The sequence below is a fragment of the Hypanus sabinus genome, chromosome 15 (genome assembly GCF_030144855.1).
Source record: "Hypanus sabinus isolate sHypSab1 chromosome 15, sHypSab1.hap1, whole genome shotgun sequence".
In the NCBI taxonomy this organism is placed as follows: Eukaryota; Metazoa; Chordata; class Chondrichthyes; order Myliobatiformes; family Dasyatidae; genus Hypanus; species Hypanus sabinus.
This window is the reverse complement of record NC_082720.1, coordinates 50,715,918-50,732,284: the sequence shown is the minus strand read 5'-3', so window position 1 is coordinate 50,732,284 and position 16,367 is coordinate 50,715,918. Positions and strand designations below refer to the sequence as shown.

General features: G+C 41.6%; 1 protein-coding gene across 4 annotated transcripts in view; it reads right to left on the bottom strand.

Moving 5' to 3' along the window:
• LOC132405512 (short transient receptor potential channel 7) overlaps positions 1–15,585 on the bottom strand; it is a 115,970-nt gene extending 100,385 nt beyond the window's left edge. For 3 of the 4 annotated variants that reach the window (XM_059990385.1, XM_059990386.1, XM_059990384.1), the window contains exon 1: positions 14,827–15,579. In XM_059990385.1, the coding sequence (XP_059846368.1) occupies positions 14,827–15,579 (753 nt within the window). Of the gene's footprint in view, positions 1–14,826 lie in introns of all 4 variants that reach the window. The other variant, XM_059990387.1, reaches the window with a different exon arrangement.
• Between the last annotated feature and the right edge of the window lie 782 nt (positions 15,586–16,367).

The window sequence follows — 16,367 nt, the reverse complement described above, 5'->3', positions numbered from 1 at the left end:
GCAGGCCAGCCAGCATCTGTGGAAAACAGTACAGTCAATGTTTCAGGCCAAGGCCCTTCAGCAGGACTGGAGCGTCTCAGCCTGAGACATCAACTGTAATCTTTTCCATAGGTGCTGCCTAGCCTGCTGAGTTCCTCCAGCACTTTGTGTGTGTTCACACACTTTATGCCTCCTGACAGCTGGAACTTCCGTCATTCTGCTAGTGTTTTCCACAGTGAAGACTGACACAAAATAGTTATTCAGTTCATCTGTCATTTCGTTATCCCCCCATTACTACCTCTCCAGCATCATTTTCCAGTGGTCCGATCTCCACTTTTACCTCTCTTTTATACTTTATGTATCTGAAGAAACTTTTGGAATCCTCTTTAATATTATTGGCTACATTGCTTTGGTACTTTTTTACCTTCTTAAAGGCTTTTTTAGACTACAGAGATGATCAGAAGTGGGTACTCAGAAAGATTAAGGACTGAACAGGACCATTCTCATACTTTAGTGGTGACTGTGCCTAGATGATGCATCGATCATTTGAGGAGAGCAGGGTCAATTGTTCAAGAAGAAAGGTGCCCAAAGATATCTGAACCACTTCCTCTAATCCCTTAGTCAACTCCTACAATCACCATAGAGGAAGGCCAAAACCTGAGATTGTTCTATGGCCATAGGTCTCACCAGCTCCCTCCCCACATCCTGTCAGGATACTCATTACCCTACAACAGTAAGAAATCCGGGGCTTCTGGGGCATCTTCAAGGATGAACTTGAAGAGGTGCACTTCAATGGATAAGATTAAATATTCCTGTTTCAGCCTGCAATAGCTGCATCCAAGGTCTTTACAGTTAATAAAAATGTTTTAAGCAATCTGTCGCTGCTTAAAACTGATGTAAATCGCGCCAGCTGTGGCTGCATATCCTCACAATGAGGGCTTGGCAGAAATGAGGCTGCTGCTCTGGGCAACTAGTGAGTTTAAAAAAGGGAGGATTTTAACACCCAATGTCAACTATCTTGCTCACAAACGTAGTCTCTGGTAAATAAAATTGAAGATCTCAGAGCCAGGGTACTGCATCAGAGGAACAGTAGGACTGCTTGTGTCTTTTGTTTCATGGAATCCTGGCTAACTTCAGTACTGTAAATAGTGATTCAGATTTACAGGTTTATTATATACCATCAGGATAGGGGTGTCAGGTATCTCAAAAGCAGAATTGGAGGTACATGCCTCACGATCAACTCCTCCTGGTGCACAACCCTGGGCGTCTGTTCCTCCTTCTGCAACAGGACTTCTTAACCAGAAGACCATAATCTGTGAGAATTGATAAAACTTCTCCTCCTCACTGATGATCAACAATGGCACACCTCAGGAGAGTGTGCTTAGCCCACTTCTCTAATCTCTATAACCATGACTGTGTGGCTAGGCATAGCTCAAATGCCATCTATAAAGTTGCTGATGATACAAGCATTGTTGGCATAATCTCAGATGGAGACGAAAGGGTGGTCAGGAGTGAGATCTACCAGCTAGTTGAGTGGTGTAGGACACAGTCATAAGATATGCAACAACATCAGCATGAGCATGATGGGCTGCAGACCACCTTCTGTGCTATATAACTCTATAAATATAACACCTTGTCTTAAACAAATTTGTCTTGGCTTTTCCCTAATCATTCCTCATTTATAAAAGTGACTAACTTTTTAATGGTCATTTCTACCATTTTCTCTACCACCAAAATCAAACTGTTTGGACTTTTTTGTATGCAACACACACACAATGCTGGAGGAACTCAGCAGGCAAGGGATCATCTATGGAAAAAAAAAGTAAAGTTGATGTTTCAGGCTGGAGGAGGGTGGTCTTGGGTTTCCAGTTTCTGCGGATTTTCTCTTCTTTGGGGTTTTTTTTGCATCTTTAAAATCAAAGGCAACTCACACAAAATATTGGAGGAACTCAGCAGGTCAGGTAGCATCTATGGAAATGAATAAAGAGCTGATGTTTCAGGCTAAGGAGCTTCTTCAGGCCTGAAAGGCAGGGAGGAAAGATACCACAATAAAAAGGTGGGGAGAGGGGGAGGAGACTAGTTGGAAGATGGTAGGTGAAGCCAGGTGGGTGGGAAACATCAAGGGATGGAGAAGGAATCTTGTAGGACGGGAGAGTAGACCATAGGAGAAAAGAGAGGAGGAGCAGACCCAGGGGAAAATGAGAGTTAAGTGAAAAGAGGTGCAAGGTCTGTGGGGAATAGAGGAAGAGGGGAGGTGGAAGGGTAACTTTTTTTTAAATCGGAAGGAGAAATTAATATTCATGCCATCAGGGTAGAGGCTACCCAGACAGACTATAACATGTTGCTCCTCCACTCTGCAGGTGGCCTCATTTTGGCACAAGAGGAGGCCCTGGACCGACATGTCAGAAAATGGAATGGGAATTAAGATGGTTGGCTACTGGGAATTTCGACTTGTGGCAGTTGGAGTAGAGGTGCTCAATGATGTGGTCCTCCAATTTATGACAGGTCTCACCAATGTAGAGGAGGCTGCATCAGAAGCACCGGACACAATAGAGGATCACAACAGATTCACAGGTGAGGTGTTGCCTCACCTGGAAAGACTCTCTGAGGCCCTAAAGGAGCTGAGGGAGGAAGTATATGGGCAGGTGTAACATTTAAAGTGCTCGCAGGGATTAGTGCTGGTCGGGAGATTAGTGGGGAGGGACAAATGGACAAGGAAATCGTGGAGGGAGTGATTCCTGTGGGAAGTGAGGGGGGCACAGGTAAATTTATGTTTAGTGATAAGATCTCTTTGGAGATGGAGGAAGTGTGGAGGGTGATGTGCTGGATGTGGAGGCTCATGGGGTGGTAGGTAAGGTCAAGAGGAACTCTATCACTGTAAAGGTGGTGGGAAGATGGGGTGAGTGCAGATGTTTGGGAATGGTGGAGATGTGGGTGAGGGCAGCATCAATAGTAGAGGGAGGGAAACCTCATTCTTTGAAGGAGGAGGAGATCTCTGATGTCATCAAATGGAAAGCTGCATCCTGGGAACATTGTGGCTGAGGTGAAAGAACTGAGAAAAGGGACTAGCATGTTTAGAGGAGTCAGAGTGGGAAGAAGTATAGTTAAGATAACCCTGGGAATCAGTAGGTTTATACAAGATGTCAGTTGAGAGTTTGTCTCCAGAGATGGAGACAGAGAGACTGAGAAAGGGGAAAGAGGTGTTGGATGAAGTAAATTTGTGTTTAGAGCTTCATGGTCAGCAAACCCAGTGTCATCACAGTTGGTGCTTAATGTGGTCACGTTATAGCAGAAGTATAATTTTAAAATAGCAAACAGTGAAGTAAATTTACAGAAACTAATATCTACCATCAACACAGAGGGCGAAAGACTTGGCCTAACCTTAAACAAAAAGAAAACTGAGGAAATCATAATAGCAAAGAAACCTGATATCCCAAACTGTAGGATCGTATTGGGAAATGAAATCCTGAAACAAGTAACATCTGATGGTAAATACGAAAGACATAAAAGCAAGACCAGCATTTACAGAAATGAGCAACATCCTAACGAACAAGAAAACTGCAATTGACATCTGCCTTAGAACTCTCAGCTGCTACATTCTTCCATTGTTGATGTGTGGCTATGAGTCATGGACCATCACAAATGCAATGGAAAAAAGAATCAATGCAGCAGAGATGTGGTTCCTCAGAAGAATGCAATGCATAGCATATATGGACAGGATAACCAACGAAGAAGTTGTACAGAGAACAAAAACAAAACGTACATTACTTTAAAAAAAATCAGAAAGCAGCAATCAAAATTCTTTGGACACCTCATGCAAAGAGAGACATTAGAACATTTAGTTACAACTAGAAAGCTGGAAGGAAGAGAAGCAGAGGCAGACAGAGAATGAAAATGATAAATGGATTAACATCACGGTTAGAAATAGGGGAGGCAACAACTACAATTCGGAGGGTCAGGGACTGTGATGGATGGAGAGACATGATCACCTATGCTGAACGGTAAGGCACCTGAGAGAGATAATTTTAGAAGGAATTATTATTTAGCAGTAGTCCAATTCAGTTCTTGACAAGTGCACCAGCATTCCACCAAACTACACAATGGTCAACACTCTGGTTTCCAGCAGTTGCATAGGAAAATGCTGGTTGATATTATGAATGTGTTAATAGTGTAGCAGAAACATGGAATAATATCCTGACTGCTCCTCAAATTGAATACGATGAATATTTTACTTAAGTCAGTGGCTGGAAAGATGAAGGAGTAAAACAGAGTAGAATATAGATTAGACAGACCAAACCCCATTGTACAACCTGCTGAACTCAGACCATTACAGCCTGTACAAATCCCAATAATGTAGCAATAATTCATGGCTAGACAACAAATTAACTTTACCATGGATGGTCCCAAGCCCAGCTGTAAAAGGAGGATGGTTGGGCTTGTAGCAATCCCATTCTGTAAAAACCCAGCACTAAAGAAACACCAACAGGAGTTCCAAAAACCTTATCCCTGGGAGTGGAAGGATTTTTGATTAGCTATATCTTGAAACACTGGCACAGGACAGAGGACTCTGGTGAGGTAGGGATGATAGGCTTAAGAAGGAGACAACATTTTAGCCCCATTTTAGATAGGAACCAAACATTCAGGTGGGGAACCAAATGCTTATGTGAAGACATGGGTCACCAGTTTCTCATTCCGATGCATGAGAATATTGTGTACTTCTTCAAAGCACACAAGAGGTAACAGCCTCACCAGTAAACTTTACAGATACTAGTGAAGGCTGAAGAAAAGATACTTGAGAACATGTGCTAGAATTACTAAAAAGATTGACTATAGCCAGCAAAAGAAGAACGCAGTATTCTTTGTACAAACCTCTCATCAAGTTTTTGGATCTTTGACTATTGAGAGTTTGCAGGCAGTATGCGCCACACCTCCACCTGACGCTGAAGGAATTCTGAAGTGGCTACTTTAGAATGCCAAGAGATTACAGGCCATCACAGGTGATTCCTAAGGCCAGTGGTGTTGTGGGGGTGGAACTGGACTCTCTGACGGTGGTGTCTGAAAAGAGGATGCTGTCCAAGTTGCATGCCTTCTTGGACAATGTCTCCTATCCACTCCATAATGTATTGGTTAGGCACAGGAGTACATTCAGCCAGATGCGACACTGAGCGTCATAGGAAGTCATTCCTGCCTGTGGCCATCAAACTTTACAACTCCTCCCTCAGAGTGTCAGACATCCTGAGCCAATAGGCTGGTCCTGGACTAATTTCCACTTGGCATTATTTACTTATTATTATTTAATTATTTATGGTTTTATATCGCTATATTTCTACACTATTCTTGGTTGGTGCGACTGTAATGAAACCCAATTTCCCTCAGGATCAATAAAGTATGCCTGTCTGTCATACTCCCCTATGTAATTAGCAATTCTTATTAATGTTATTTCCCATGGTACCACCTCCACACGAGTGTGGAAATCTCTATCAGATATATGCATGGAGATGTATACGGAGGACTAAGTACTGTATTGAGTAAAACAGTCAAACACCAGGGTTTAATAACAGCTTATAAGATCAGGGAACAAATGCCAAGGACAGAACTGGACCTAGTTCATTCTATGTTACCCCTTTATCCTAGTGAAAACCTCCGCACCACGTGTGGAATAGTCCTTAATCAACACCCGATGCATGAACAATTCCAGGTCATTGAAGAGATCCTGCACACCAGCATGGTGCTTTCTGTATTACTGTTCATTACCGCACAAAGGCAATGAGCTCTTTTCTCTCTATAGGGACTGTAGGATCATTAACAAAGTCATCAAACTACCTCATCCCTTGGGTTGATCACATTCACAGTGTTGTCCTACACCAGTCCCTCAACAAGGAAAACATAGAAAATCTAAAGCACATTACAGGTCTTTCGGCCCACAATGTTGTGCCAACCATGTAACCTGCTCTAGAAGCTGCCTAGAATTTCCCTAGTGCACAGCCCTCCATTCCTCTAAGCTCCATGTACCTATCTGAGATTCCCTTAAAAGACCCTTATGTATCCACCTCCACAACCACCACCATTCCACGCACCCACCACGCTCTGTGTGAAAAACGTACCTCTGACATCCCCTCTGTACCTACTTCCAAGCACCTTAAAACTATGCGTCCCTTGTGTTAACCATTTCAGCCCTGGGAAAAAGCCTCTGGCTATCCACACGGTCAATGCCTCTCATCATCTTATACACCTCTATCAGGTCACCTCTCATCCTATGCTGCACCAAGGAGAAAAGGCCAAGTTCACTCAATCTATTCTCACAAGGCATGCTCTCCAATCCAGGTAACATCCTTGTAAATCTCCTCTGCACTCTCTCTCTATAGCATTCACATCCTTCCTGTAATGAGGTGACCAGAACTGAACACAGTACTCCGAGGAATCTAAGGTCTTATATAGCTGTAACATTACCTCATGGCTTTTGAACCCAAACCCATGGTTGATGAAGGCCATCACACCATACGCCTTCTTAACAACACTGTCAACCTGTGCAGCAGCTTTGAGTGTCCTATGGACATGGACCCCAAGATCTCGCCGATCTTCCACACTGCCAAGAGTCTTACCATTAATATTATATTCTGTCTTCAAATTTGACGTACCAAAATGAACCATTCCACACTTATCTGGGTTTAACTCCATCTGCCACTTCTCAATTCTTCTGCATTCTATGGATGTCCTGCTGTAATCTCTGACATTCCTCCAGACTATCCACAACACACCCAACTTTTGTATCATCAGCAAACTTACTAACCCACCCTTCTAATTCTTCATGAAGGTAATTTATAAAAAAAAATCACAAAGAGGAGGGGTCCCAGACAGATCTCTGCAGAACATCAGTGGCCACCATTCTTCATGCAGAGTACAAACCATCCACTACACTTTGCCTTCTGTGGCCAAGCCAATTCTGGATTCACAAAGCAAGTTCTCCTTAGATCCCATGCATCATTACTTTCTGAATGAGCCTCTCATGGGGAACCTTATCAAATGCCTTACTGAAATTCATTACATCCACTGCTCTAACTTCATCAATGTGTTTTGTTACATCCTCAGACAATTCAATCATGACCTGCCCTTGATAAAGCCATGCTGACTATCCCTAATCAGATTACGTCTCTCCAAAAACGTGATCAACAAACCAAGCAAGCTCCCTGAAAACTGCCTGAAGAGATATTAGGAAAAGCTTTTCACCCACAGCCTAGATGGCTAGCCACTAGGTATAGGCCATGACCTTTAGCTCTACCCTCTCCACCCTCAGCCTCAGACTAAGACACACCTCCTGGGATAAAGGGAATATTCAGAGCCCCATCGGTACTATGGAGGAGAGTACGAAACTGACCACATGCCACAACTTCTGCCTCATCTTTCACCTATATAAAAGGACCGGGCTCATTGCTAATGTCCACTTCCTTCCTTCTGCTCAGGGAAAACAAAATGTAAAAAAGGTAATAAAAACTGCACAGAATTTTAACAACTCTACTCAAAATACTTCATCTGATGAATAGATATACCTAGGCTCAACTTTCCATATGCCAAAGCTCATAGTTTTGGCAAAGTTCGAACCTGCCATTTTGATACAGTGATAGATATTACAAAAAATGCTGCAAGCATTAACTCAAAGATGTATAAATCTTGCATAGTCCTGTCCAATGACTTCTGGTCACACCCACTTCTTGAAAGTGACAGACAGAGGCTATGTAATTAACATTAAAAAAATCTCAACTCTGTCATTTACTTTTGTATGACAATTACCAATCACAGACATAGCTTGAATTTTTCTCTGGAAAAGGAGTGGGAGGAGCTAAGGATGGTGCCAGGGATATTTGCAGACCTGGGTGACTTCTTCCATTTCGTCTGTGAAACAGTTTATTCTTCTCTTCTCATGTCTCTTTTTTCTTTTCAAGGTGGCTGGGATCCTGTCGAAATCTGTGACCTACAGCTGCAACTCAAGCTAAGGTTTTTCACAGGCGGTGGGTTCTCACTCTCAGACTCCCCAAGTGGCTTGGCATTTCGATATCTCCGGGTGTGGCCCGGGAAACGTGTGCCTTCAGGTTGCAACTCAATTTCTCACCAATGTTGCCAACTGAAGCAACATGGGAGATTGAAACGCTGTCATGGAAATAAGGCCCCTGCACTTGAGCTACCTCCCTCTCCCTTGGGGAAATCTGACAACTGATATGGCAGATTTTAACATTGTAACAGCGAGCTGTTGGTCTCCCCCTTGCTGTTTCAGGAGTGCCATCTCTCTCTCCCTTGCTATTGAGAGAGGTCAAAGTGTAGGGATGGACAGTAGTTGCTGATGGACTCCACATCATGGTCTTTGCTATTGCTTGCATGGTGGGTGGTGGGTTGATGTTTTTGCTGGAGCAAGTGAGAGAGGGTTGATGTTTTTGCTATTGCTTGTGCGTGGGGAGGGGGCTTTGGAGTTCTAACATTTTTCTGTCATTCATTCTCTGGGTTCTTCCCTGTTTTGTGGATGTCTGGAAAGAGTAAGATTTTCAGGTTCTATGCTGTATACAGTCTCTGATATTAAATTGAACCATTATGTGACAGATGCAAACCAAAACATGCAAAGCCTTTTGTTTCAACTTCAGCTGACTGAGGCACTGGAGAAATTAGTGAATGCAGTTCAGCATGCATCAGACCTCTGGACAAGAGACCACACCAAATCTCTTCTTCTGTGAATTCCTGTTCACCCAAACACTGCTATAGCCATCTGCTATCATGAGGGAGAAGAAATGCAAGCCCTCATACACTATGCCTCATAAATTTTACCCAACAGAACAGAAATTTACTGCCTTAGAAAGATGCTGTGGTATTCACTATGGTATTCCACAACACTTATTGCAGTAAGGACATCGCAAAGGAATGGGCCAATCATTATACAAATATACTACAGGCCTCTTGGACAGCTATGGTAATAAACAAAGTAATAAATAAGTAACCATTTAAATTCCTACCCCATTCTCATTCTAACATCTCCTCATCTGCCTGTCACCAACCCCTGGTGTCCCTCTTCCTTCCCTTTCTCCCATGGTCCTTCCACTCTCCTCTTCTATCACATTCTTTCTTCTCTAGTCCTTTGCCTTTTCTCACTTATCACCTCCCAGATTCTTTTTTCATTCTCCCACCCCACCCACCTGACTTCCCCTACCACTTTGTAGCTCATCATCCTTCCCCTCTTCAACCCTCTTATTCTGACATCTTTCCAGTCCTGATGAAGGGTCTAAGGATGAATAGTGCTCTTTTAGGACTGTCCTTATAAGGGTTAGCAGGTTGTACTTGTACTGCAGAATAAATTAAATGTTTTTGCTCCAATCACAGTCAGAAAAGTTGGAACATCAACGTCAACTGCAATTTGATTTGCCAGTGCAAAACAGTCCAATCTTTTAGTATGTGAACTCCATTGCTCTGTTGTTTTATCATATGGCCCATACTTTTCATATACCATTTTCAAACACTCTCATTCTAAAAGTTAACTAATCTTAGCCGTCTCTCTCCCCACCCCCCCCCATGTACTTGTTTTATTTAAGCATCCCGTTCTCATTCTCTCCCCTCAGATTCTTCATTCATCACACTTCCTCCAACTGTTTATTAAGATGTACAAGCAAGCTGGACGAACTCAGCAGTTTGGGCAGCATCAGTTGAAAGATGCAGTCAATGTTTCGGGTTGAAACCCTTCGTCAGTCATCTTGATTTGACTCACAGCATCTGCAGTGCACTTTGTGTTAACTGTTTATTAGCAGCATGTGGGAACGTCTTTTCAATCACCCACATTACACAGTGTTACACCACCAGCATTGCACACAGATTTTTATTGCGGAAGGAAAAAAAGACAAAAATTGTGCGAGGACTTGTCACCTTGTCACCAGTTGTTACGTTTGTGGTACTTGGGAGCCGTGTAGCTGTGAACAACTACACGAGAGCAGAGAGGTGAGAAACAAACTTGCAGCTGTTTATTTTACTTGCAAGTCATAGCGTCCTCTCACATCATATTCAGTATGTAACACACAGGGATGTTTGACAGAAACTCGTAATGGTTAAAATGTACATGAATACGTATCACTGTATCAACCTTTTTCGCCATCTTCTCAATAGTATTTTCCTTTACTAATATTCCACCGCCATTTTTTTCCTTGAAAATTGAATGATACAAAATGCTTCAATGGTACCTTGGGTATGCTATCTGCTTTGAAGAACACATTCCGTTTTTGGTTCTTGATCTATCCCAACCCTCTTCTCATGAGCTGTTCGCATGCTTGTAGTGGATGTTTTAAAATTCCTTTTAATGCCTGCACACATCTTGTCATATACTTTCTTTGCTCTCTATTATTTTTATTTTCTAAAATTAACCTGACATGTCATGCACTTTTTCTTCATTTTATTTTCTCTCCTGATCCCCCTCTGGTCATCCAATAAATTCTAACCCAGGTGGAAAAGTAGCAAGGCTGGACCTGAGCCATCTCCTCTTCAGAAGGTCGCTCAATGTTCAAATCAAAGTTTGGCAAGCAAATTTACACAAATCTGCCAATCCTTTTGAAACAGTGTCCTTTCCAAATTTTTTTTCTTTGAAACCTTGGAACTGGTCGGCTTCCTTTAATGCACAATAGATTTACTGCAAGTCTAAAATAGGATGGTACAGATGGTAAAGATTTGAGGTTACTTATGTATATTGGGTAGGAGGGGAGGTTTCCTTAATGCGCTACTGGGATTGCTGCCATACAAGAACTGATGCCACACATGATTGACGTTGCTCCTGCACTACCTTCTCTCTTGCACTTTACAAGAGTAATAGCTATAGGCAATTCCTCTTTATCCAAAAGTCTTACAATGCGCTGCCCTCATGTTTCACCTTGCTACACTGTCTGGATCATACTGTAAGATTCACCCAAGCAATCCAGATAGCCAATGCTCAAGTACATCAACAATCTCTTTAGAAATTTTGGCAGCAATATCCCTCTCACATGGGCAATGATGCATGGTGATACTTTGTTACTGAAGACCCACTTAGGAGAAGAGACAAATGAGACACTGACCTTTATTAGCCATCACAATGAATATAAAAAATAAATCAAATAAGCTACAAGAAAAGCACTGGGTACATTCCTGATCCTCAAACTACATTAATGGATGCATTAGTACTTGACAATAAAGATTTATAAAAATGCTGCCAGTGCTGGAGAGTTTAATTTTTGAGGATAGTCTTTCTTTGCTCTGTCATCTCCTTTGGAGAACGGAAAGACAGATTTAATCAATGTATATCAAGCGTTGAGTGGTCTAGATAAACAGATGTGTAATATTGGGTGAAGAGATCAAAGGGAAGTTGGGAAAATAATCCATTGAATGACTGGTGGAGTGTAGAAGGACAAAGCAGGGTTCACCACGTTTCAAATGCCATCCAGATACTTGTTAAGAGCCACAATGTGCAGGGCTGTGGACCAAGAGCAGGGAACAAGCCTAAAGTTCAGTTATGGTTGTGAGAACATGAGCTGAATGGCCTCATCCTATGCAGTAAATATCCATGATGCTAAGCATTGTATTGCAGGAGAAGTGAAAGAAAGTTATTAGGAAACCAGACACAAACCTGAACAACCCATTGCTACATTCATAAAAAACTGGGTGCTGAGAGGGCAAAATCTATTCAGAAAGATGGGGTACGTGCAAGGGTGTTGTTTACAGCATCTCATTCACTACTGCCATAGACATTGAGCGCTCCCAAGCTGGTGCAATGGCTGTAAATGTGCTTCCACAATTAAAGCATTTTGGGGACATCCCTTGATTCTATGAAAAATTACAAACTGGAAGGGGTCACAAGATGGGGCTTTACAAGAGCTTTCTGCATGATAGACCCTGGTGGGTTCTGTTTGTACTAAAATGAAGGTATGTGATGATATTTATCAGTGTAGGCACACAGAATATTCCACAAACATAGACCATAAGACATAGGAGCAGAATTAGGTCATCTGATCCATCGAGTCTGCTCTGCCATTCAATCATGGCTGATACTTTTTTTCCCTCCTCAACCCCAGTTCCTGGCCTTCTCCCCATAACCTTTGATACTGTGTCCAATCATGAACATATCAATCTGTGCCTTAAACACACCCAATGACCTGACCTCCACAGCTGCAAGTGGCAACAAATTTCACAAATTCACCACCCTTTGGCTAAAGAAATTTCTTAGCTGAACATCTGCTGTACTGTGACCTCCAAAGCTGCGGTTTTCATCTTCTGATTTTTATCCACTGATCCTAGTGTGCTCAGCTCTTCCAGAATCAAGACTAAACTTCTCATGATTGCAGTGAAATAGTTTCAGAGGCAAAATCAAAACTACACCAACATCTTTATAAGCAGCAAAACGTTGAGAATTTAGGAAAGCTTATGTGACCATGCTCCACTCCCGTCATTTGGGTTGTATTTCTGAGTATGCAATATGCACAGCTGAATAAAAAGATCCTAATTACGGGAACAGTACATGTACAATATAAAGGAATGCGTGAAAAAGTTTGTAAAAATTAGTGTTACTGTAGAGCCACTAGGATGACGCAATAGGATCCAGAAGTATTTCCCCATCTGGGGAAATTAGATGACATCCAGGGCAAGAGTTGATTTTCATTGTTGATGAATGCCCAACCCATGTTTTCCCAATTCCCACTAAATGGAATTGCTGCGATTGTCCTCAGCAATTTACAGCTCAGTATGACAAATCAGACCCAGGTGGGTTCATAGAAACAGAAACTGTCAGCCATGAATGAATTGTTATGCCTATTAATGCTAATCCAATTATCCCATTTGCCTGTCTGTATTCTTCAACTCCTTTCCTATACATGTACAAATAATTTATAAATGTTGTAATTGCTTCTGCCTCTATTAGTTCATTACATATAACTGCTTCTGTGTGATAAAAACTTGCTGCTCAAGTCTCATTTAAAATTGCTCCCCTCCATCGTAAAATGGTATCTTCTAGTTTTAAATTATTTTCTCAGTATAGTGGAGTCAATCTACCCTGTTTATGCCCCTCAGTCTTATAAACCACTGTATAGATGTCCTTCAGCCTCCTGTGTTCCAGAGTGAACAAACCCAACCTATCCAATCTCCCTGTGCCAAGCAAAACAAGGTGAATGTCTTCTCACTGTTGCTACCACGTCCTTCCTGAATTGTGGCAACTACAACTGTACACAATGCTTCAATTTAATCAAAGAACTGCTTTGATCAGACCCTTGGTGCTCACCACCATATTCTGCAATGACTGTCCAACAATCATTTAAATCCAGATTCACAGTTGTGCACAAAATGCATCCAGACCTCAAGAAATTCATTTTGCCACCCTCTATGTCAATTTCCAATCCTAGAGCCCCTTCTCTTTATCCCACCCACTCTCCAGGGTCGATCACATCTCAAGTGCTTCAGTCCGTGTTCCTAATCTTCAGCTCCTGCTCCTCCACTCACCCCAGTCCAAACAACTCAATTTCTAATCTCAATTGACCCTCTGTATTTCTCCTGCTGAGCTGATCCTGTCAGTTTCTCAGAGTGTAAAGAAAGTGTCTAAATGCTACTGTCAAAATCTACGGCAGTAGAGACCACTGAGTGAAAGGATTATTTTCATGCTTTCAATTGCAATGAAGAATTTCTAGGACCACAAGCATGAGAAAATCTGCAGATGCTGGAAATCCGAGCAACACCCACACAAAATGCTGGAGGAACTCAGCAGGCCAGGCAGCCAATGTTGACTGTACTTTTTTCCATAGATGTTGCCTGGCCTGCTGAGTTCCTCCAGTATTTTGTGTGTGTTGACAGAATTTCTAGGTTTGCAAGTGAGGCCATTGTGCATTAGAAAGAATTCCTGAAGACCTTAGTTTGAATTTGCTGCACTTTAGGAAAGTGGTCTTTACAAATTTCTGCCTCTTCCACAACTAGGTTCAGATGTGTTATTACATTTGTAAATGCAGATCATGGTTTGGGTAAGTTGATGGCAAAGGAGGGTATTTGTGATGCAGTTCAAAAAAAAATTTAAAGACATTGGTATGGAGTATCCATAATGCAAAAGCTTTTGAAACTATGGGGTGTGTTTTAAAACCTTACAGAACATCGCAAAACCTGATTGTGACTGGGCCATATCCCAAATTGTTTCCCTTCTTGAACAGCAAATGCAAGCATTGAGCCAGCAAGGCTGTGTGATTTTAAATCTTATGCTATTTTCAAACAAAAATTAAAGTAGGATTAATATTTATTTATTTATTGAGAGATATAGGTCCTTGTGGCCTAATAAGCCTGCACTGCCCAATTACACTCACGTGACAAATTAACCTACCAACCCCTATGTCTTTAGAATGTGGGAGGAAACCCATGTGGTCAGGGAGAGAATGTACAAACTCCTTATAGACACCAGCAGATTCGAACCCAGGTTGCCGGTGCTATAATGGCGTTACATTAAGCACTTTGTAACCATGCCACCTAATATCTACATTGAATGGCATTACTGAGCACTGTTAGCTTAGTAAACCCAAAGCATGATAAATTTTGAGAATCACTTTTACAGTTCATCATGGACTGCATTTCATTAGAGCTTGAATGCCAACATTTTCTGACAGTAGTTGTGGTTCCACACAGTTACCTGTCTAATGTGCTATGAATCCATATTAAGAATTTAATCTTTAGTCTTGTTCACATGCCAAAATTAGCAATCCAGCTAGGACAGGCTTATAGCCAATATGCAAAGGAAGAATATTTTCTACTGATGTGTACATTTCAATTTACATTTTCAATCTTCACATCAGGCAGCAAAATTATATTTAAAGAATAAAAGCTGTTTACCTTAAATTCTGTTTCTATATTGGCCAACCGTGCCAGTTCATTACTTAGCTCCAGAGCCGTAAGGACTGGGTCTTCACTTGACAGGGACAAATGGGCAGCACTTGCTAATCCCTTGTATGCATTCATCCTCGACCTGGAATGGCTAAAAGAATCTTGTTTTTGTTTCTCAGCACATTCACTACATTTGCAAAAATAGTCATGGGGTTTCTCAATTCGTGCACCCTTCAGTAGAAGTATATGCACAATCTCATATTCTTGGCAATGAGAAGCAAGAATAACAGGAGTGATATCTTGGGAGAAACGGGTACCATCTTCATCATAAGCATAGAAATCATCATCACGTAGTTCCTGTTCGAGAGGGCTGATGGCCAGTCGATGACCCTGTGCAAAAGCCGGATGATTTAAAATTGCTTCTACTATCCTCACATAACCTTTGCTTATTGCCAAGAGTAAAGCATCACCAATCCGTGCAAGATTTTCTTTTTTTAATAGAAGCTCCGTTACTTCTAAATGTTCATTTCCCACTGCAAGTTGCAAAGCGTTTTGCCCCATGTAGTCAACACAGTTGAAGTTCAAAGTCTTTGACTCCTCCAGCATTTTACGTACTACTGGTATATTCCCATATTCCGCTGCATCCAGGAAGCGTTCTTCTTCAGGGGTGAGGCTTTTACCCCTCTCATTGAACATATAGGCTGGGCCTCGGATGGCCTGTCTTCTTCCTTTCTCACGAAGGGTAGTATGTCTCCGGTGCATGGCCTGAATGTTGCTACTGTCCACACTACAAAAGAGAAAGGATACCTTACAAATCAGGTATTGCATGCGATGAGCAATTTCATGCAAATTAATAGCCAAACTTCAACTTAATATTTTGCAATTCAAAAATAGATTTTCAGTGGAAGAGCACTTCCGACTTTTGGATTCTAACTCAGCTGGATTAAACCGGATGTGAAGTTAATGGGCAGATGGGCCAGAACCATAATCCTAAAGGAGGATGGCTTCAAATTACATAGAAGGGCTGCAGTGAAGCACAAGATGCATGGGCTTATGATCATAGTTCAACCTACCTGGTAAAAGGTAGGGTAATATTTCACTCAAAGAATACATCTGTAAAATGTGATTGAAGTTATTTGAAAACAGAATTTATTTCAAAAATCTGGACTTTACTGTTATACTTTATCTCTAGAAAAATGAGAGCATTTCTCCTTTAGATAGCCTCAGGAACAAGGATGCCCACATTCTCAATTGAGACCCATCACACAAAGTTTTTGGAGTTAGGGTGAAATGAATTTCCCATTCTCCCCATATCCTGAAAAATGTCTTTACATTTTTTTTACTACATAAAGACTTTGAACCAAGCAGGGATTTTAATATAATTTGGGTAAATTCCATATTTAAAATGTTGGCACTTTCTAATTACGGGCTGCTTGATTTTTAACCCAGAGGCAATCTTGTGATTAGCAACAGTTGTGCTTTTCTTGTCACAGCTATTAGGAAGAAAAATAATGGCTTTACTCGAGACTGTTTATTCACAGTGAAAACAT